Raw genomic sequence first — 24205 nt, 5'->3', positions numbered from 1 at the left:
TGGGTAATTACAATGCATGTGTGTAATTTGTAGGAGAAGGTGCATTTTGAGCTGAAATCACGTTTTTGACCCCTGTGACCCCTGCGTGACCTTTGACCCAACAAGTTTCATGTGACATGTAGGGGCACGGTCAATGATCATTGTGACCAAGTTAGGTCAAAATCGATGTAAGCATGTGAGTGCTAGAGCAAATGTAATGGTGTAAGAAAGAAAGAACTAGACCACCAGCCATGCCGCGACATGGCACACAAGACGGCCCGAAAATGGATTTTCAACTTTTTGAACTTAAACTTTGACCATTTGGGCCGAGGCTATTATAGACTTCCCCCACCATTAATGGTGCATCACTGTAGCATATAGGGGCTTAATCCGTCTTCCATAGGCTGAGATATAGCCACTTTTCCGTAATTAAAAAAAAAATGGCAAATTTGACGTTTTGGCCCCCTTAATGACCTTTGACCCCGATATAAAAAAAACCTCATCTACACCGAGAAAATGCATTGTTACAGTTTAAATTTAAAAATCTACTATGCTTAGTTATGGAGATAAAAATTCTTGAAGTTATTTAGCTTAAAACCGGAAATGACGTCTAAATGACCTTTGACCAAAAATAAAAAATACCGTGCATACATCGGGTAACACTAATGCATATATGAAGTTTATGTCACTCTACGTTTTGAGATAAAAAAAATAAAAATATTTTATGATTTTTGTTTTTGACCGGAAGCGACCCTTAATGACCTTTGACCCCAAAACTGTAGACACCTTAAAGACCCTGGTTGGTAGCAATGCATGTGTGCTAATGGCAACACTCTGCTATGTAATTTGTAAAAACAGTGATTTTTTGAATATTTTTAGCTTTCAGACCGGAAATGACCCCTTAATGACCTTTGACCCCTTATCTGTGAACACCCTATAGACACCGACCAAAGTCAAGTCACATGACCTAAGCATTTTAGCCATTGTGAGCAGGTCAAAGGTCAAATGGAGTTCAATGTCATGTAACATGTGGGGACATGGTCAGTGGTGTTTGTGACCAAGTATGATCAAAATCGGTCAAAGCATAGCAGAACAAATCACGCAAAATGTCACGTTTTGCTAAGAAAAAGCAAAAAAATCTCGTTTTTGACCATTGTAGCTAGGTCAAAGGTCAGATGCAAGTCAAAGTCATATGACCTGTGCGGGCAAGGTAAGTGGTTATCCTTACCAAGTTTAGTCACAATCCATCAACCAACGACTGAGCTATAGGCACGAACGTGGTTGACAGAAGAAGAAAGAAGAAGATCCCAAGCAAGACAGGACAAGACGGCGCAGCCTGCGCCGTCTTGTAAGAACCTGTAAGAAAAAGACACAGCCGTGACTAACGTCACGGCTGTGTAATCATATATTTTTTCCCGATCTTGAAAATTCCTATTATGGCTCCGTATTACCATGACCATTGCATTGCATGATGTAGGAAAGTCCCCTTGGATGTAATAAGGTAAAAGTGACTGAGATAATTAATTATAGCTGGGGGATTTCCAGTATTCATACCTTGGAATAAAAAGTGAAAGCAAGAGTTTTCTCGTGGCTGATAGGATCAAGAGAGTGATGGTTGGTATTAATCTATGTTTCTTTAAAAAGGTACCAGTCCCTTTGCATAGCCAATAATGTGCTATTAATACAGCATGTGCAGGGACATACCTGCCTGTCCCCGCACAGGCAGGTATGTCCGGAGTTTTTTCTCTGGTATATCTGCCTATGCATGTTATGTTTCCATTTGTAAATTCATGTTTAAATGTGCTAGTGTAAGATGCGTAATTCTTCTTTCCCCTGTAAATCATATTATACTTTTCATTAAAGATTCAGATTTTGTTAACTGAATAAAACTAAGGTGTTATTGTTCTTTATTTGTGTGAGAACTGGGAAAAGGTAATTTTGGCCTTGAGTCATTACGGATCATAACACGAGTGCACCTTATTTCTTTTACTCTGAATCTGATTTCGCTTTGCGTAGACCTACACAGGCTGGAGAGAGCATTCCTAGAAACCTAGTAAATCGTACCTGAATACTGCGTTTAATCAAGCATTTTACCTGATAATGAAAAGAATGAATAATGAAAATGTTACCCGCTGTCGTATTTCCTGCAATTCAATTGTTGAACATTATTAACTATCATCGTGATTATTAACCTTACAGTTCTAGGAAGCAATAGATGGGGTCAAGACGGCCAACTCTTTTGTTCAGATGATGATCCACACAGTCATGCGTGTCAGGGTTCTCTCTTCTGTCTTCCTCATCCCTACGGATGCTCATGTGCTGCTGGATTCTATGGGATTGACTGTGATCAAGGTAAAGGAAAATGATGGTGCATTACGTACTGGACATTGGTAATCGACTTATCCTTATTTTCATGTTAAGCCATTTGATGGTATTTTTGTCATGCACTATTGAAAGGTGACTGTAGCTATAGGCTGTGGGCAGCCTATTTAAATGTTGAACCAAAGCAAAACGTATCAAAACGGGATGTTCTAAGCTTTTCAAATCTGTTCAAAATTCATGGACCGATAATTGGTAGTGTACAGGGGTGTAGCCAGCTTTCTGGGTCTCCCGGTTGCATTATTTTGACTTGGTATTATTAGTGGGATATACATATACCCTTTATAGAGAGACTGTGTATATAAGTCGTCGAGCGTCAGAAAAGGGCTTTCTTTGAAATGTGTCCCCGCGTATTTCCGCAAAAAGTTCGGGCTCCTTTTCCCTTCTCTTTTCTCTTTCATTTTTTGTCAGAGGACACTTTTCTCTTTCATTTTTTTATCAGGGGGCACTCCCTGACACACCACCACTACCCCAACACCCCAAAACCCCTCCCACACACACACACACACACACACCCACACCCCGATCCACCCCCACACTGGCTACGCTACTGGTAATGTAGCCCACATTGTCGCAAAATGTGCCCTTCGCAATCGCGGGCATTAGAAAACGGAGAAATCATTTATCACCTAAAGCAGGTGGCAAAATTGGGACGTTATTACTCTGACCTAATAGATATAAACTACAAGCCCATTGTGTTATCGATGGATGAAGGTGGGTGGGAGGTTCAAGGATCCATAACCGTTAAGGCAATTGTAGTTTTTTAATGATAACAATATTTTCATTCGGTTCATCTTTCTTGAATACTAATGAGATCCCAGGAATGAGATCATTATGGGGAATTGCATACCTGTAAAATATGGGAGCAGCGTGGCACACTGGTTAAGGTCTTTGCCTTTGGTGCGAGAGGTCCCGGTTCAATTCCCCGCAGGACCAAAAAAAATCTCCGCTCTCCTCGTGGTTCATTTGGTAATGGCGAGGCAAATGATCCATGATAAAGAACTCGTTTACAGGCGGTTCCGATCAGGGTATTAAACGCCCGATTGTCGGCTACACTTGCCTGTCTTGTAAAAATACAACGACCAGCTATCTACGGCGACCCCCTTCGTTCACCAGGTCACTTGTGCCTGGCCGATGTCAGCGTTATCTCCTAGATTTCAGCTGTTAATGCCTAGATATGCCCAACATAAAAAAAATAATACTGATCAATTCAGTATGTCCAGTATATCCATGCCTCTACGATATGGGAGAATGTGACGTTGGACAGTGTGCAGATGGGCGGTCTGGAAATAACTGTCAACGTAAGGCTGCACGTCAAGTTTAGTGCCATAGCGATATCCTGGGTTTTGAAGCAAAATAATGCAATGTTATGATGATTCTTTTTCGTTTCAATAGCCTTATTATTGTTAATAAGTATTGTGGCTTATGATTAAAATAATTTCAGTATGTCCAGCTGGTTACTTCGGAGCTGGTTGTAAGTTGGAATGCCATTGTGCTACTGGTGTATCCTGCCTCTACGATACGGGAGAATGCGATGGTGGACAATGTGAATGCGGATGGTCTGGAGTGAACTGTCAACGTAAGAGCATATTAATAAAGCCAGTTTTTTACTTGAACAAAATATGCCCAGTTCGTCAAATACGTTGTTATTATATTGCTAATCATTCAGATTAGCGCCAAAAATGGAACGTTACTGAACTAAAGATTATACTCCACGCGACAACTGCCTCTATTTGACTTCGTTGAATATGAATATGTCTTAGGCCTTCTGGAGCTGTGGGGCTTTTATTCTTGTTCTTGCTTCTGCGTTATGAAATGACCCTTGGACAAAGATAGAACAATGTCACATGTTCTGATTCTCTTAATGCCAGACACCAATTATGAAAATAAGGTTACCAATTGTAATATTACCCCCCATCATATCCGACATTAGGCTGGATCAGATCACATGACTAGTAAATGTTTGCATTCTACATAAAAACTTATATGTTTCACCGTCGTCATCAGGAAAGTCCTGACATTTTACTGTCATTTAGAAAGGTCCCGTTATGACATTCATTGTACAAACATAATACATATACAACAAACTTTGTTTAAATGATCTAACAATAAACTTCGCCCGCTCCACAACCAACGGACTTGTCATGACATTCATTGTTATCCCTGTCCATGTTGTCGTAGCTAATCTGCTTAGATCCGAATTGTTGTTCCTTTGTTATACTCACCGAGATAACACAAAAGGACCATTGCAATGTTAACATTGATCCTTTCTTTCTGTCATATGCTATCAAATGTAATCCTGTGTTGCCATCCTAATGATGCCTGACGTTTTCAATCATTTGATGACAGAATACTGTACTGGTAAGAGTGATAAACAAATAATTTTTAATAATTTGCCATAAAATGTGTTTTATATCGCCAATTTCAAAAAATCAAAATTACTTGATATCAGAAGGACATTCCTCGTATTCAGAATGCAATTTGATATGTCTGATGTCCTCTCATGTCCCCCAAAAAATACTGCAAACGTTGCTATTTGATCCCTTAACGTGTTTAATATTGCAAAAACTGAACATGCTACACAAACTTTTTATCTGCTATTGCATTCAGTTTAGTCTTATAAAATACGACATTGAATGTGTGATTGATTTATTGCTTGATTTATTGCTTGATTGCTTGATTTATTTATTAATTGATTGATTGACTGCATCGTGATGTCAAAAAAAAAAAAATTTTGCTGGGTATGAAGCTGATGAAAATGGTATCATCATAAAAAATATTCAGACTTGCTTGAGCAAGTCAGCCTGGGTTGAGTTAAACGAGATCTGCTCAAAATTAGCCATCGAGTTGGTTAAATCAAACAACGAAAACTTTGCGTATGCCATAAAGGCAGGTGAAACTGTTATGGTTTGTCACAAAGTAATTTATCATTTTATCATAAAGAAACTGACTGAAACTGAACTAAGCAACTGGAAAAATCTTGAATCACAGGGAAGACTTGCGGACCTTGAGAAAGCAGATTATGCATGTTCGATGGAGCATTTAAAGAATGGTGATTTAAGTGTCGACCTGATTAAGTTTATCACCAAAGCTAGACTCCAAATCGCTGAATCAAATTCATTGCTCCATGTAATGTTTCCTCAGGTTAGCAAGTCGTGCCCTCTTTGCAGAAATCCATATGATACAATTTCACATGTAGCAAATGGCTGCATGCAATTTCGTTACAATTACATTTCAAGACATAACCGGATCATGAATATCCTTGAAAAGGAAATTAAAAAATACAACAGGTGTGATATCTACCGTGAAAAGATCATCTCAGGTGCCCTGATCACGAATGACGATGATGAAATTGAATTCGCAAACATCTTTCAGGACATTCAAGCAAGAAAACCAGACCTATTTCTCATTGATCACGAAAACATGAAGTGTTTCATCTTGGAAGTAACTTGTCCTTTCGATGCTTTCATTGAGGAAAGTTACAACACAAAGTTCCAAAAGTATACTCCTCTTTGTAAATTGCTCACATTGTGCGGATTTGATTGCAAAATCCTTGTCTTCGTGATTGGGTCACTCGGCCATATTCATCACCGTTTCCGAAGTGGGTTGAAGCAACTTGGCTTCCCCAAACGTGTTGCCAAGGCTGTTGCCAAGTATGCTTCTGTCAGTTCCATGATTGGAACCAACATCATTTGGAGACTGCGATACAGGCTCACCAAAATCAATTAATTCTTCCTGTTCAATTTCATGTTGTTTGTAATTTATTCATGTAATGATTTATAATGCCGCTTTGGTGGCCCAAATGTATTTGTTCATTATTGAATAAAAAATTCGTATATGTATGTATGTATGTATGTATGTATGTATGTATGTATGTATGTATGTATGTATGTATGTATATTTGAAGTATGTATGAATAAGGGAGCTATAATTTTCTTTGGAAGGGAGTCCCAGATCAAATAATTTTTCTAACCCACCATCTGGAGTTTATCAGCACTGTGGCCCCTCCCTTGAGAAGAACCTTCGTTGCACTGAATGCACTCACAGCATGATCCACCTAATGGCGTCAACAACAATTTTGTGACCCCTTTGCAAAGAAAATATCAGTCCCTTCCTCTTTTCATCATGATAGCATATCATTTGATTTGTCATATATCACGGTTACATTCTCACTATAATTTAACTTTATATCATATTCCTTAAAACGGGCTGATCATGGTGATCGCTAACTTAGTAAGGAGATACATTTCATTACTATTCTACAAACAAACTGGAACTGTGTTTTGTTTATTTCACAAATAGCACCATCTGCACCACCATGTGCTGTTACCACTTCTTCTGTGACATCCAGAAGCATTACTTTCCAATGGTCGAAACCACCATGTGAACACATAAATGGTCCAATTACGTCGTACTCTTATATTCTGCGTTATGAAAATGGCGACGTTATAGAAAAATCTACTGTACCAAACACAACTACAACTGTGACTATTCATGATTTGACTCCATATACCAACTACAGTTTTGAGATATCCAGCTCGACTGACGCGGGAGAAGGACCTTCTCACACATTGTCAATAACCTCTAACCAATCAGGTATATAAACAGTGGGAGAGGTTTCATAAGAATTAGTAAGTGTTCTTAGCGGGTTTGCCGTGGGCGAACCCGCTAGTTTTGACAGTTCGAATCCAAGCATGTCCGACGAAGAATCCGGTAAAAAACTTACTAATGAGGCATATAGTTGTATTTTTGAAACACAGCAATACGTGTAATAAATATGGTCGTGTGTCACAACCTGGGGTACCTTTGTGTTACATAGTGAAAAAATAAAATGCTTCAAACATTTTACCTACACATCTCATTTGAAGTGGTTCATCCTCCTGAGCATTTTGACACCTTTTTTATGGAAATCGGTTAAAAAATGAGAGAGTGCAGGCAAAAACAATCACAAAGTAGGTGGGATTTAACCCCACCTCTTTTTCCACATTTACAATCATTCTGAGCAAGTATTAGTCTTTTACATGACCTTCTGTATTTATTTACTTGGTTTAGATGTCTGGGAGTTCATTTAGACATTTTTTTACTAGATTCAAATTTTTAATGGGGGTTTTAGATCAAATTTACGATACGAATCCCTCCCCTAATCCTCCCCCCTAATCCTCAGCCACCCTTGGCACATTTCATGGCAAACGTCATAAGAAAATAATTAAACATTATTTTTAAAAAGGATAAAAACATGAGTAATATAGAATAAATTAGCCTCGATTTAAGACCTAATTGAATCTTCTAAGTGAAGGAATACTCAGGCGACACTGTTTTGAAGTCCAAACTGCACATCAAAATGTAACAAAGCCACCTTTTTGGGTATCCCAGTATAAGACACAGGATCATATACTAAGAATTTAGCTCAATCGGTTCAGTGCAGAAAGGAGCTGCTTACCCTATTTGCAATGGTATGGCCATTTGTCGCCTTTAAAGTAACCGTCGTCTATTATATTGTGATTTTGCATTGTGTTTCAGTTGTTCTTGCTAACAAACAAGTTATCGGAGGATGGCACGATTTCAATACATGCTATTCCCCCATAGCTGAATGACTTTGACCACCACTCCCCAACTATGATTTTCACACCGGTTTGTCACTCCCGTAGTTTGATATGGGAGCCAATATGCGCATTTGGAGGCTCTACAATACTGTGGGAACAAGAAGCAGGTTAACTCAATATGAACAGATCATCGCAGTCCTATACTCTCACATGCTTACTGAAAAAGGGGGCTTTCCATTGATACCAAAAGCTGAATTCTGATGCCAAATATCTATTTATATTAAAAAATTGTCTCTTTTTATGCTGTCACGTAATTTTTCCCGACCTGGCTACATTAACTTATACTTTGATCAGCTCGTAATCGGAGCGCCTTATAACACCACGGATTAATATCGAAATATTTTATTTTGCGAATTGTCTTGTGACATCTCGCCAGAATCACAACGAAATATTAATTCAATCCTATACTTTGTCTACTTTCTTTAACACTCAAAATATAGCCCAGACGGGTCAACTAATAGCACTCTTTACGTGGGTCTACTTGTAGTGGTAAAAGCCTAACATTTCCCGCCTATTACGAGCTGATCAAACTATACGTATTGTTTGTCATCTCACAGAAGTTTATGGAATCACATGCGTCAGTTCACTTTCACGAATAGATATTAACGGCGACGACAACAACACCATTGGCGTTTACAAAAATGACGCAGGTATAATAGAAGTATCATTCGGTCGTTTGTTTAGAACTCATAATATTGGAGGTGACTTCCTGCCACCAGCAGCGACAGAAAAGGACATTCTAGATGGAAGAGCAAGGCTATTGACAATGAGAGTGGAAGACACAAACAAACGAATTGGAGTGTTTTACTGCGACTCTACGAAGAATGGTATAACGGAAAAAATCAACACGATTATTATGGACAGAAATAGTAAATATTATTATTATTATTATTATTATTATTATTATTATTATTATTATTATTATTATTATTATTATTATTATTATTATTATTATTATTATTATTATTATTATTATTATTATTATTATTATTATTATTATTATTATTAAATGTATTAAATAATATGAAATATATCATAATATAGCACTGTTAATTTCACCTAGGCGTCATCACCCCTACGCAAATATCGCAAACTGTGAGCGTCGGAGAAAATGTAACATTGAGTGTAGTAACAGATATTGATGACCAACTAGTGTGGAGGAGAAATGTTGACGGAGACAAGCTGGTTTTTACCAAAAATAAATACTTAACAAAAAACAACGTCACCGTGGCTAATGCAGGAGTTTACGAATGTCACCCACAAGGGATTCGCACTGGCACACAGGCAATATTTCAACTGGTCGTTAGATGTAAGTTTCTTCATTATTCTTACGTTTATAGTTTATCATTTCAACATTGTATACTATGTAGGCTGATTAGGGTTCCGCGACTGTACAAAGCTATGTTCCTGAATGGTGCTAAATGATTTGATAAGGTGTGCGTGTGTCGTTGACCAGTGGTCAGCGAATAACGCTAGTGCGTCGAAACCTGTGTTCTATATTCACTGTCGTCAATATTGGGTTCCATTTGACTCATTTTGTTCCTCTGTTCCTTTTTACTCAACATTGATTGATTTGTACTATTATTCTGTGTCATTTTAAGCAGTATTAAAATGACACAGAAACAATCCCTTTACATTGTTTTCACTGTTTATTATAAGTATATCCTCTTCTGTAATCTGTTTGATTATGTGTTGTTCCCTAAAAAGCGTGTCCATCTTCAAAATGGGGCCCACGCTGTACATATAACTGTTCAAACTGTCTAAATGGCGGTATTTGTGACGAAAGATCTGGTGTCTGTGTCTGTGCGCCTGGATTCATTGGAAACAACTGTCAAACAGGTAAGCCACGATATTATGAAATGGTTATTGCCATGATTAGTATGCATTAATTTCTTTAAACGGGTGGATTGAGATATTTTAATAGCTAAAATGAGATTTCTCTGCACCTTTGGTCGTTGTTTCGCTAGAGTCTTGGGTTGGGTATAGTTCGCTCGATTAGAGAATCTCCTATTATATATTTGGCTATAGTACGGCTGAGAGTGTAGGTACTTGGTATTAAAATATGGTCGATTCTCACGACAAGTGGACAAAAAAGTGATCTTTACTAAATCACATTTCGTCGGGTGCATCACATACTGGTCTATCTTGAATTTTTGACTTTTTTGAGAAAATTGGTATATAGTTCTTTTTTACGGAGCTCTTCAAATACAACAAATTACAGACCTCAATTTTTCCTAGATAATTAGTTATAAAATGTTTAATTTAAACTATCTATGATTTTTTCGAAATACGTATTTTCACATACTGATCTATCTCGAAAAAATCACGCATTTCTAGAAAATCGCAATTGAAGATCTTCGTATTAAGTTTACCTTTCTATAATTTAATTAGACTACGGATTTTCATGAAAGTGGTTTTAAATAAAGCATATACTTAGCAGATTTATTTAAGTGGAATCTTTAATTATATTTACGTATGTAATATTGCTTAAAACTACACTTAAGTTGTAGTTCTGTATGTGAAATCGTTAATTTCCCGATATCGTATTGAAAGTGCATTACATACTGGTCTATCTCGAGATAGACCAGCATGTGATGCGTCTAAAGTCACATCATTGTTCGCGAAATCGAGATAGCCCCCAAGATAGACCAGTATGAAAAGAATTTTAAATACGATGTCGGGAAATTAACTATTTCACATACAGAACTACAACTTTAGTGTAGTTTTAAGCAATACTGCATACATAAATATAATTCAAAATTCCACTTAAATAAATTTGTTATGTATATGCTTTCACACCTAACTAAAGGACATAAAATTTAATTTAGATATTCAGCATGCAGTGATTATTTCTTCCCTCATACGGATGTGCTCTATTTCAGTTCTTGGAAGTAATCGGTGGGGACAAGATGGTTCATTTGCGTGTTCTAGAGCTGATGGCGATGATCCGCACAGTACTGCTTGCAAAAACCATCTTTTCTGTCTTCCTCATCCCTATGGATGCTCATGCGCAGCCGGATTCCATGGGATTGACTGTGATCAAAGTAAGCTTACTACTACCGTATTCACAATGTATTTTTTGTTTTATGATATTTGCACAACCCTTTGTTTATCATGTTAATTGGCATCATAATAATTGTCTTTTTTATAATTAATATTCGTGTGGCATTCAAGATTTAGTTTGTACATTAATATTCGTGTGGCATTCAAGATTTAGTTTGTACATGTGTTTCTTCGTTGTTTTATGATTTTGTTATTATTAGATTTATATTTAAACATTATTATTATTATTATTATTATTATTATTATTATTATTATTATTATTATTATTATTATTATTATTATTATTTACTTAATGCTTAATAGCGTCAACCGTAAACACCGATAAAATTTCAATCATATTCCACGTTTTAGGTTGTAAGCCTGGTTATTTCGGAGCCGGTTGTAAGTTGGAATGCCATTGTGCTCCCGGTGTATCCTGCCTTTATGACACAGGAGAATGCGATGTTGGACAATGTGAGTGCGGATGGTCTGGAGTCAACTGTCAACGTAAGAACAATAATAAGTTGCTAATACTGCTTTACCGAAACAATGAGAGTGGTTGTCGTCTACTAGTCTGCTTTCATCAGAATTGCCGTTTGTTGTTGTTTTGTTATACTCGCCGAGATATAAAAAGGAACAATTCCAATTTTAACATTGCTCTTTCTTTCTTTCTGTTTATATATGCCATCAAATATAATCCTGTGTTGCAATTACTGATGATTTTTTTCAAACCTTTGACGGCAGAAAATTGCACTGGTAAGAGAAATAAAAAGATGACCTTTTTTTACAAAATGGACGTGAATGAGGGGCTGGGGGTTATGTTGAGTAAGTGAGTTGAGTGGGAGAGTGAGTGAACATGGTGAGTGATAAACGAACAGCAATCGTGACGGCACCAGGAATTTAGCACAAATTGCCGCAAAAAGTGGACATTTTTGCAATTTTGGGTTCTTTGCATTAAAAGTGCGAGAGACATAGGGCCTGCACTTTGGCTCGACATTTGAAAGGGGCGTGAATTCATTTTTGGATACGCCCCTATTATAATTAGGTAATACTCGACTCACACACATTCCCTATTATGTATATACATGTACCACATGTAGTAAATCTGTCTGCTTTATCTGTATTGTGCCGTTCTTAAGCAAATAGTTAAACACGATTTCATCAAACATAATAACAATAGCTCTTTTACAGTGTGCAATCATCCCGGGCAATAATTTGGCAATAATAGAGGATGTGCGTGAAATTATTGATTGGCTCCATACAAAGGATTTGAACCGGTGTCCTTCACCGTAATCATGGCGCAATGCAGTGCATTCAATCAAACGGTGTCGTCAACCTATTTGATCGTATAGTGCATTAAATTTGTTATGTGTGTGAGACGAGCTGTCGCGGTAGATTGCAATTCAGTATCGAAGTTACGTAATGTTACTATGTCAACGGGATCACGCGCCAGAGTAATGAACCACGATCGAAATGATCACCACATAAAGTATATGGCACTCGAAGGCATACCAAAGTAGCGTGATCCGGTAACCAAGAGAATTACGTAACCACTTCGATGCTGAATAGCTTGTAATCATGCTTTTGTTGAATGAATTTGAGTACTCCGCCATATGTACGGTATGCTACGTCATAATCTAGGTGATTATTTGCATTGGATGTCTTGAATACGCTGGCGAAGTTGTGTAATAATCGGACTAATGCTATAACAGTAGGTGAATACAAGTATTGAATATAGGCCTATCGCGTTGCAAAGCCCAATTCAGTGATCCCAGCGAAAGTGAAAAAAAATCAAATTGTTACTTTTATAAAAAAATTTAATGAAAAAAATTGGCAAAAAACCCAAGAAAACGGCAGTAGGCCCTATCGACGAAGTTGAAGCCCCATTCAAATAGGCCTACATGTAGCTAATTTATATAGGCCTACTGTCTGTAATTACAGATTCACGTAAATGCATTATTTTTGTCTTAAATAGGCCTACACGGCTTTTGGCTGAACCACTAGCAGAAGACACCAAATTGATGTTTTCATGACCTTTGACATTCTTTTGTGGCGAGTGACATGGTCAGTTCAATTCACGCCGAGTGTCCTTGACAGGTTTGACCCTGCTTCAGTGGTCATGAAAGAATTCAAAAGATAACCTCTGCTCCAACAATCCCAAGCAATTGTCTGAAACTGCTTTTCGGATGATGTATCATAAGAACTCAGTCGTCAAATGATGATAGTCATATAATGACCAAAAGATTATTACTGACTACTATATCATTGAAGACTGAGTTCCGCAGTCCAAACTCTGAATTTTGATGATTTTTACGATCGTCCGGATGAAAAAATCACTGAATGTGCCGTTAGTTCCCGCCTCTCCTTACCTTGGCAATATGAATCAAAGAAAAATAAAGAAAAAAAAAATAAAACAAGAAAAAAAAAGACAAAGAAAAGAAACAATAAAAGAAAAACAAATATGAAAAGTTCGAACAATATTTGGTTTATAAAATTAATGTGACCGTGATGAGGCTCGAACTCACCACCTTCCGATTTAAAGTTCGAAGCGCTCGTGAACAAAATTCTGATGCCTTACCAAGTGAGCTGTGCTCCTGAGATACGAAATAAAGATAAAATAATGCACTGTATACCTGCTTGTGTCGGTAATTGATTTGCTCATATTCCATAATGGTACAGTGCAACAGAGCAAAAATGCCCATAATTTAAAAGCTATATAATTTATGAACAATATACACTACACATAAAAATACTTATACAAGGGCATTTCAACATAAGAATCCAAACAATTAAGTACCAACATGCACAGCTTTGTCCTTATATCACATTTGGGTTTTAACAAAATGTTATCAAACCTCTACTGTGATTGGCAGCTGCACAAGGCATCTCTTTGATAGCTGATAATGGCCATCCATTCAGCAAGTGGCTACTAACTGACCTTGACAGGCTTGAATGAGCACTGTCATCTGCTACAAAACCATCACACTCTAGGTTTGACAATGGAGTGAAAGACTATTATTATTGATTAGGCGCGGATTTTAAAAGTACAGCTCCTATGCGTGTATAGCAAAAAATTGGAATAGAATGTTTGGAGTCATGTAACTAAAATACTAAATGCATTCTGCAAAATGTGCTCTATCTGACCAATTTATAAAGCATTTCATTAGCTTTAATTTGACACATTGTTTGACATGTTTGGAATTATGGTAAATCATTAAATAAAATATTTATTAATTAATCAATTATGTCAATTAATTAAAAATTTAATGCAAATATGCATATTTTCTCTGACAGAATTGTAGGATTTGACAAGAGCCATTTTTCTTGTAAGTTTGATTCTTATAACATACCGGTATCGTATTGCGTCCCATTATAGTTACAGAAAAAAATACGCGTGCAGGACACACATACGCACACCTACACACCCCCACCCAAAGGATCGTACCGTTTTACAATCGTATAACATTCTTTGGCGCTAGTAGTAGTAGTAGTAAATTCCAATTGTCTTTGCTTTACCTCACTTGTTCTGCTCAAAATTAAAAGGGGACATATCTGACAGTGAAAGCTTACATTTTATGGAAATTATGTTTAACTATTTGTTTAAACAGCACAAAACAGATAAAGCAAAATTACTATACATAGGACTATACATGTATGGTATGCCAGGGACTGTTTAAGAATATATCATTAGATTTATGATATTTACTTCGAGGACTGTTATATATCAAAAATGTGAAAAATATCAAATTTTAATAATTTGTCATAAAATTTGTATTATATCATAAATTTCAATGAAATTTATTTGATATCAGAAAGTCATTCTTCGTATTCAGAATGCAATTCGATATGTCTGATGTGCTCTCATGTCCCACAAAAAATACTATCAAAACGCTCAAAACGCTCATTCCAGATCCCTTAAAGTCATAATGTACGATCTTATAATATGAATTTGGTTAATTTTTTCAAACCTGATTTTTAGCATATTTGTAATGTTTACAACTTGCACCTAAATGGAATCAGCCAAATTGCTTGTGTTTGTAGGTAAATAGAGCAAAGTTCGACATAAAGTCATAATGTCCTCCCATAGAACTGCGTGTTAAACGGCCAAAATAACAAGCAGTGTTTCTTTCACTTATTATTATTTCAGCTAAAATTAACAGAAACCATTCCCGATAATTATTACTAGTATTATTTCAGCATTTTGAGTATATAATGACAAATTTAAAATTTGAAGGAAATCGTACATTAAGTCTTTAATTTGGTTAATTTTCTTTTTTTTTTTTTTTTCTTTTCTTGTTTTATTTATTTTTCTTTGATTTATATTGCCAGGGTAAGGAGAGGAGGAACTAAAGGAATATTCAGTGATTTTTGATTTTTTTTCATCCCGACGATCATTAAAATCATCAAAATTCAGATTTTGAATACTAGACTGCGGAACTCGGTCTTCAATGATAGTCAGTAATTTTTATATTTTGGACATTACTATGACTATCATTTGAGGACTGAGTTCTTATGATCCGAGGAGCAGTTTCAGACAATTGCTTGGGATTATTGGGGCAGAGGTTATCTTTTGAATTCTTTCATGACCACTGAAGCATAGTCAAACCTGTCAAGGACACTCGGCGTGAATTGAAAGACTATGTCACTCGCCACAAAAGAATGTCAAGGTCATAAAACACCAATTTGGTCATTTGGTGTCTTCTGCTATCTAAAGGCCTTATATGGCTGATTTTGTATCTTTCGTCATTGTCATAGATGTGCTAACAAAGCTTGCTAGTGCAGTGGTTCAGCCGAAAGCCGTGTGTCTAAGGCAAAAAATAATGCATTTACGTGAGTCTGTAATTTATATACCGGTACTGACAGTATATAAATTAGCTACATGTATTTGAATGGGGCTTCAACTTCGTCAATACTGTCGTTTTCCTGTTTTGTTTTTTTGCCATTTGTTTTTCATTAAAAAAATTTATAAACGTAACAATTTGATTTTTTTTTCACTTTCGCTGGGATCACTGAATGGGACTTTGTAGCGCGGATTATTCAAAACTTGTTTTTACCTACTGCTATATATATAGTATTAATCCGATTATTACATAACTTTGCCAGCGTATTCAAGACATAGGTTATGTAAGGGATAAACTGTACATGGGTATAGAGGCCCTGCATGCTTTTATTGATTGGCTCCAAACAATGGATTTGAAAAGTGTCCTTCACCGTAATCACGGCGCAGTAGCCTACAGTCCATTCAATCAAATGTTGTCAGTGTACGAGACGAACGATGTATAAATCTGGAGGTCACATCATCACTTATCATGCTTATTGTAAAAAGTTTGTCCAATGCATATACTGTGTGTAGGCCTAGTGTTCCCGGGTATTGTCAATGCAATCAAGCAAACAGGTATTATATTTTGAAAAGGCCGCTATAGTATATTCACATGGGTGTCTTGAATGGCCAATCATATGGGACATAATCAAATTGCAGTGACTGCTTCCTTTGTTACCACATGTCAGTCATCTTGTGATTATTGGACCATGTAAACCTGCAAAAAACGAGCCAAAGTGCAGGCCCTATGAGCAAGTAAATTACAAATGCCCCCTTTCCCACCCCTAGTGCCGCCACTGCCCTTTATAAACAATTACTCCTTGTATGAGATTTACATCAAAATTATACTTAAGGGCTCTGTAACCCACCTTTGGACAGTATGTTTTGTGGGACCTGAGAGCACATCAGACACACCAAATTGTATTCTGAATACGAGGAAGCTCCATAACCGTATGTCATAGATAGGTCAAAGTATACTTTTTTTCTGAATCCTTATTGCTAGCGGATCACGATAGCGCGGTAATTTTGAACTTGACCCTCTGTGCAAAGTTCAATGACCTTTTCCCACTAAATGGGTTTTTTGTTGGAATGTCTCCATAATAGCCTAGATTAATCAGCACTATAAGTACTATTACTCTGCCAAATATGACAACATTAGCATGCTTTGCATGATAGAGGTGCATGTGAACGGATCGATTGCACCATTTAATTATTTGTTATCGAAGAGAGCAGATGTGCCTTTAATTGATATCTTACAAACAACCTAAAACCATGACAACCGTGTTTTGTTTATTTCACAAATAGCACCATCTGCACCCCCATGTGCGGTTACCACTTCATCTGTGACATCCAACAGCATTACTTTCCAATGGTCGGAACCACCATGTGAACACATAAATGGTCCAATTACATCGTATTCTTATATTCTGCGTTATGAAAATGGCGACGTTGTCGAAAACTCGACCGTATCATCACCAAATACAACTGTGACTGTTCTTGATTTGATTCCGTATACCAACTACAGTTTTGAAATATCCAGCTCGACTGACGCAGGAGAAGGACCTTCTTCTCATTCATTGTCAATAACCTCTCAGCAAGCAGGTACATAGTTGTATTTTTACAATCACAATAATAATGCATTACGACGCATTTAGTTTGTTTCAGTGCAGCGAGCTGATTTTATTATTATGGCCATCAAAGGAAAGTGACCTTTCATTGAGGATGGTGCGATTTCAACACATGTATGCTATTTCCCAATGTTTAATGTGTTTGATCCCTACAATTTGACATGTTCACTGAAAAACTTATCTATTTCATTTTTGTAGAACCAAGTGCACCCACATCTTTCAAGATAGTAAATGTGACAAAAAGATCGATATCAGTTTCTTGGGATGAACCAGAACATCTTAATGGTATTATTACCGGGTACACGGTGAGACAATTTTACCAATACGTTTTAATCATTATTTTAGTTACATTTGCAGGCTGCATTTACTTAATTACCGCATTTCCTTTATTTTCCCTTTTAATCTTTTTAAAATGGCACCTACTCTGTGACAGATAAGCATGAAAATCATAGGAAAGCCGTATGAAAAGTTCGACCCCGATTTGGAAAATGAGAATGTGACTGATATCGACAGAGAGGAGAGAAAGTACACATTATATAACCTGACACCATCCACTGAATATGAACTAAAGTTATCTGCCAAAACAGAAGCTGGAAAAGGACCTTCCAGTGCCAAAACAACTTACACAAACCCAGCAACTGTTGAAGGTGAGTAAAATGTACCAGAAAAAAATTCCTTGCTTTACCTCAGATGATATGTCGTATAGTAAGAAGAAAAACGGCAACGGCGAGCTCCGGGCAAGTTTTACCCATCAGTTACGTTGTGTATTCGATGGGTTGCCTCTTGCAATGCAACAGTCTTGAGAAATATGTGAACATCTTGAAATCGATCAGTCATATTTTTTTCTAAAATTAACACATGATGTACATTTATATTAGAAAGGTACTTTTTTAATAACATATTGTAACATATTATTTCATAGACATTCCAAAGCCAAAAATTTTATCAATAGATGAAGAAAGAATTACTTCCACGTCTGTCACAATCAATATTCCAAAAAGCACGGAAGCCTTAGTAACGTGAGTATTTTATTACTATATAAGCTTATTTACAATTCTCGCTTTTCACAATACAATGCGCCGCCAGCGGTTGCTCTTGGCAGTCAACATCGCCGTTCTAGAGTCGACATCGCCGTTATAGCTGCTATTGAATTTTCACGCGAGTCGAGTGTGATAATAAATATGTTGAAAACAGCTCTACGAAGGATTCTCTGCGATAGAAAATAGATCTACTATAACTGTAAATTGTTGTTTTAGTGTGCATTCGCATCATTATAATGACATTTAACCCCCAATGATGTATGTTCCTGTATTGTATTCGTATTACGCGGGCATTGAATATCGACATTTTCCCATGATGCACTGCGTATTTTGGCCTCGACCCAGCGACCGCTGGATGCGCATCGTATTGTGAAACGGGAGAATGAAATTGACATTATTTGAAACATGTTGATCATGTCGTATTAAGATTAAATGCATATTCTGGAATTATTAAGCTGTTCGAAAATTGGATATAGATAACAATAATACTAGATTATTTTATTCTTTACCTATAATTAGCCATTTGATACCAATTATTCAATTTTAGGGTATATCAAGTTGGTGTCCAACTGGTAACAAACATGGATAAAAGAGAGGCCCTTCGCTTTGGACATGTATTTGAATCTTCTAACATGTATATTACTGCAGAATTTCCTGAAATCGACATAACTGATAATTTCAAGTTCGTTGTTGGTGATAACAATACTTACGGAAGGTATTTCAACGCGCCACTCAGATCAGAATCAACTTACATGTTGCAAATCGGTTATGCAACTGATTTCAACAATACGGTATGTCATATTTTGTATAAATAGGTAGATCAAAATTATATTTCGACGGTTCTGTGGTTGTGACCTGGATTTGGGTAGGTGGAAATCATGCCGTTAAACATAGATACAAGGAAATAAGTAAGCACGTCAGCTTTTACATGGGTTTTCACGTCGAAAAATTGAGGTTAGTCTCAATTATTTTTGTGTTGAATTACTGTTTAAACTTTGTTTGCACCATCGCTTGTTGATATTAAACTTATTAATATAAAATAACAAGATTAATCATTTCATTGATTTCAGATATCTGAGACAGCTTGGTCTGATGGATTAGAGGTATTAACTTTGCCGGAAAGCAAGGCTGTGAAAGGTTTGTCTTAACATATCTTGCACCCAGTAAATAAACATGGGGTACTAACACAGAATTAAAACCAAAGAACCCGGACTCGATAGGATCATGATACACGTATGGGGCACAATTTGAGAGTATTCGGTTCCCGGCCCCCGCACTCCGTGCATCCGCGGGTATTCATGCTTGTCGGTGAACTTTAAAAACACCCCTTTTGCATCTCATTTCGCGAAATTTTCAGGGAAATACACCCCTTTTTAGCGATTTCGCGAATTATTTGCCCTTCGACAATACCCCTATTTTCGCTAAAACACGAACGATATTTCTAATACCCTTTTCTGGCAAAAACGCGTATAGAGTTGGCTCACAGGTCCCATGGCTAAATGTATGAACTTCAATCACTTGGCCAGGTGCACACCGGATATATGCGCCAAACGGAAAATTGTGAAACTGCAATATTTTCGTAAAGCCACAGAAGATATAATAAAATATTACCTCTTCTTTGGTAAAAGCGAGAGAAGTAATATTTCGATGAAAATACATTTTTTTTTCAATTTTGCGAACACATGGTTTGAAAAAAACACCCCTTTTTTGTGTGTTTCGCGAATCGCGTTTCTAGCTTCATTTGAAAACACCCCCAATTTCGCGAAAGTTTCGACGAGCATGAATACCTGCGGATGCACAAAGTGCGGGGGGCCGGGATTCGGTTTCGCTCTAAATGCGCTCGATGCAATCGCTGTGATGTGATAATACTAGAAGCATTTGAAAGACGCAGTTGATTCAACCTGCACGCGATACCTAAATGTTTCAGACAAGACGCATAATTGAAGTCATTCGTTTCCGCGCACTGTCAGCAATGATCACTAGTATCTCCAATTTTCTCCCATAGCTGCCTTGGCGGTATCGGGAGTCCTCTGGAGCAGGGCTTACGCTTAACTTTTTTTATCAACTGGTCCGCTGTTTCAGGTTGGACCAGGTGCTGTGTTTTACAACTTGCTCTCCAGCATATCAACTTGCCATTACATTTTTGATTTTATCCATGTACCCACTCAAGCTGTTTATAAATACCTCTAATGTCGGTCAAACACCAAAGGGTCAGGAATTTCACTTGCTTTTTTTTTCTCATGAGTATTTGACTCCTGCAGTCATTGCTTATTTAAAGGCAGTTCTGTAGGAAAGGGCGCCGTCGGGAGTAATTTGAGTGCATATTTCACAACTGGTCACACGGGCAAGTGTCTGTGGTGTTACAGCTTGCCCAAAGCGTTTACAACGTACAGGTGCTAAAATTCGAGCCCTGCTCTGGAGTACAACATCCCATGAAGACAATTTTGCAAATGTGTGTCTTTTCGCACTCGCTAGCCCCACACGCCGCTATCTAAAAATGCACACCACAAAGCCGATACACCGCTAGTCCAAATCAAAAATGCACGGTGCAAGTCCAACACGCCGCCAGCCCGGATATGAAATGCAATGCGCTAGTCCTTTACGCCGCTAGTCCAAATCTGAAAAACACTGCGCTAATTAGTATACTGCGCCCAAAAAAGTATCATTACGCTTCGAAAAACAATCACAATTTCAAAACTGAACCATATTGGGGTTAATTTGCTTTATTATCTAATCCGGTACATTATGACACCACATTGAATCCAATGTGACTTCATGAAGCAAATTTACAAGCATTTGATTAGACGAAGGTCCCGTTTTAAAAGTGATAAACTGGCCTATTCAAAACTCCATCTGGTTTGAGAGTGGTGAATGGCTAATTTGTGCGTGCCTTTCATTTAAAACAAAAGGAACAAAAGAAAACTGAAACAAAAGAGCTGACAAATAAAATGAAAGTTATGATAAGTACAGAGAAGTAAAAACTGAAATAAAAACTGCTTCAAATAAAGCTTGTAACTTTACTTCTTGAGGTCACATTGGATTCAATGTGGTGTCGTAATGTGCAGGATTATTATAACGCATCTTTTATAAAACAAATCTACCTCAATATGGTTCAGTTTTGAAATTGTAATGGTTTTTCCAAGCGTAAGAATACCTTTTCGGCGCAGTATATATGGACTAGGGTAGTGTTTCGCAGATGCTCTCTCTCCCTTTCTCTATCTTTCTCCTCTCTCCCCCTCTCTCCCTCTCCTTTTCTCCTCTTTCCCCCTCTCTGCTCTCTCCCCCTCTCTCGCCCCTTCCTTATCTCTATCTCCACCTCCCTCTCCCCTTCTCTCCCTCTCTCCCCTCTCTGAAAGACGCTTTATTTATTTTTATCGTTTTGTATTTCCTCCCATTTAGGATCTTTATCTTCCGCATGGCTGCCTGTGGTGTGTGTTTTAATCGTTCTCATTCTACTCGCTCTAATTGCTGGTGTGATCTTTGTTAAGAGGTACGTCTCTGTAAACGAAAGTTGCATTTTCTATTTATTTCGTATATTTTGAGAACAAACTTGTTAAATTGCGACTTATTTGATTATTATGGTATAATTATTTTATTTTCCAGACGGAAACAAAGCAAGACAACTAAAGATACCGAAGAAAGTGACATTGGTCTCACCCAAAAACCACAAAAGGCCCCCAAAAAAGGTAAATCCGGCCGTGATTACTGCGCCTCGTTTAAGCTGTTGCCAGTAAGAATATGTGGTACGAATGACTGTTTCTATGTTTGATTTTCACAGAAGCCGTCAATGTCCCTGTTGGACACAATAACAAAGTGATTACTAAGGATCCCGATGCCTCCTCAATAAAGTCGGATTCTATCAAGGAAAATGCCACACCAACAAAAGTTTCAGGTGCTTCTGATGTGAAACCTACACCAGAGCTAAAACCATCTTCAGCAGATGCATCCACCACGATACAACCAATACCAACAGCAAACGAAGCGGCAGCAGACACTTCCTCGGTAGAGCCGTCAACAACAGCAACAAAACCAACATCAGCAGTTAAGCCAGCACCACGACCAGATCCAATCAAATTGGAGGCATTTCACGAGTATGTTCAGGCAAAGAAGGAGGCCAACTTATTTAGGACCGAGTTTGAGGTACGATCGTGTAGCTTTCAGAACAAATAAATTGCGAATACATGTTTGTATCTTCCCCTGTTTAGAACTGTTAGTAAGGTGTGTATTGAACAAATTAAGTTACAAGTTGAAGTAAATAAATTGCAGATTTCTTGGACTAGTGCACATATTACTATTGTGAGGGCATCAACCATGCCTCAAGTCTTCGTTGATAATACTTAACCTAGAAAACATCAGCGGGTCCGAAGACGAAGTATAATACATGTATACTTTTAATAGCTCTGACGATTCCATATGCGATACTGGGCCATATGGAAGAACAGGAGAATACTTAAATTTTCCCCTGAATATGGACTCAGTATAAAGAAGAAATAAACAAACATCTTTTTTGGTCCTACAGGGTGTATCAAAATGATTGGTACCCACCAGTTTCCAGTGATTATAGGCAAGACTGCCATATCAAAATGCAACATTCGATGCACCTAATTTGTAGATAAATGTTCTGAAAGGCTGTAAACTACAAATTGTGGCCATTTCAATATGATCCTATGCTGCATTTGGAAGCAGCAGGCTTTTCAATCAACTGGAAACTGATGGGTACCAATCATTTTGATACAGCCTGTATAGCGCTATCGGTACCCGAATAGGTACCGATGGCACTTTTTATCGTACCCTGAACATTTATACAGTAACAACAATAACACTACGCAACTGTTAAATATTATGCTTGATGCAATTTATTACATCTCCAGGGAGTGCTGTTAACAGTCATCGGTACCAAACCGGGCACCGATAGTTCTATAGGACCAAATTGGATGTGGTGCCTTATTACTATAATCAGACTATTCTATTTTATTACAGACTTTGCCTGAGGATAATCTCCATCCATGGAGTGTCGCAAAGGATCCAGCGAATAAAACGAAAAACAGATACTGTAACATTGTGGCATGTAAGCAAATCGAAATTAAAGGTTCATTATATCCCCATCGCACATAAGAAAGTGTCATATGCCATGGTAGCTACCCGTGAGTGCAATGGAAAATTGACTATTGCTCTCGCGCGGAGTGTCATAGTCTTTTTGCAGCTGACGCTGAAAATAGCATATTTAAAATAATCAACAGAAATGGATAATTAAATGATAAGAATCGTTCTATGAGTTATATTATCTCCAATGAGGGCCACGTTTAAGATCATCCTTACCCTTTACCCTGAAAAGGGCGATTTTTGTTCCATCTTTTTTCTTCTTCTTCTTCTTCTTCTTCTTCTTTATCCAGACGATCATTCCAGAGTAGTATTGACACCACTGGAAAATGTTTCTAATTCAGATTACATAAATGCAAGCTTCATAGATGTGAGTTGCAATCTTTTAAGGCATAATAATATTAATGGGGTGGGTTGGTGTATCTATATGGTGGTATATTTGTAGAAAACAAAACTGCGTATGCCGCGCGGAGACCGCGAAGTAGTCATTAGGTGACCTTACCCAGCAAACACAAAAACGTTTTAAAAACGTTTTAAATAAGTTATATTTTGACTTTTGGTTTACGTAAAAATGTTTTAATAACATTAAAATGTCGGGGTATATAAAAGTCATGA

General features: G+C 37.3%; 1 protein-coding gene and 1 long non-coding RNA gene across 2 annotated transcripts in view; both read left to right on the top strand.

Moving 5' to 3' along the window:
- The window catches only part of LOC140161674 (uncharacterized), a 48069-nt gene that overhangs the window by 12146 nt on the left and 11718 nt on the right, over positions 1-24205 (top strand). Inside the window, exons 2-13 of the mRNA XM_072184975.1 lie at positions 2179-2331; positions 3803-3937; positions 8519-8788; positions 9669-9800; positions 10844-11005; positions 11376-11510; positions 17649-17755; positions 17884-18097; positions 19139-19281; positions 22262-22630; positions 23471-23558; positions 23884-23960. Coding sequence (XP_072041076.1) covers positions 2179-2331; positions 3803-3937; positions 8519-8788; positions 9669-9800; positions 10844-11005; positions 11376-11510; positions 17649-17755; positions 17884-18097; positions 19139-19281; positions 22262-22630; positions 23471-23558; positions 23884-23960 — 1985 coding nt within the window. The remainder of the gene's footprint in view (positions 1-2178; positions 2332-3802; positions 3938-8518; positions 8789-9668; positions 9801-10843; positions 11006-11375; positions 11511-17648; positions 17756-17883; positions 18098-19138; positions 19282-22261; positions 22631-23470; positions 23559-23883; positions 23961-24205) is intronic.
- LOC140162123 (uncharacterized) lies at positions 19560-22176 on the top strand. The gene is made up of 3 exons (XR_011860197.1): positions 19560-19627; positions 21890-21980; positions 22094-22176. It is a non-coding gene; the product is annotated as an uncharacterized lncRNA (long non-coding RNA).

Source organism: Amphiura filiformis, chromosome 10 (genome assembly GCF_039555335.1).
Source record: "Amphiura filiformis chromosome 10, Afil_fr2py, whole genome shotgun sequence".
Classification (NCBI taxonomy): domain Eukaryota; kingdom Metazoa; phylum Echinodermata; class Ophiuroidea; order Amphilepidida; family Amphiuridae; genus Amphiura; species Amphiura filiformis.
The sequence above is the reverse complement of the archived record's forward strand: the minus strand, read 5'-3'. Positions and strand labels throughout refer to the sequence as shown.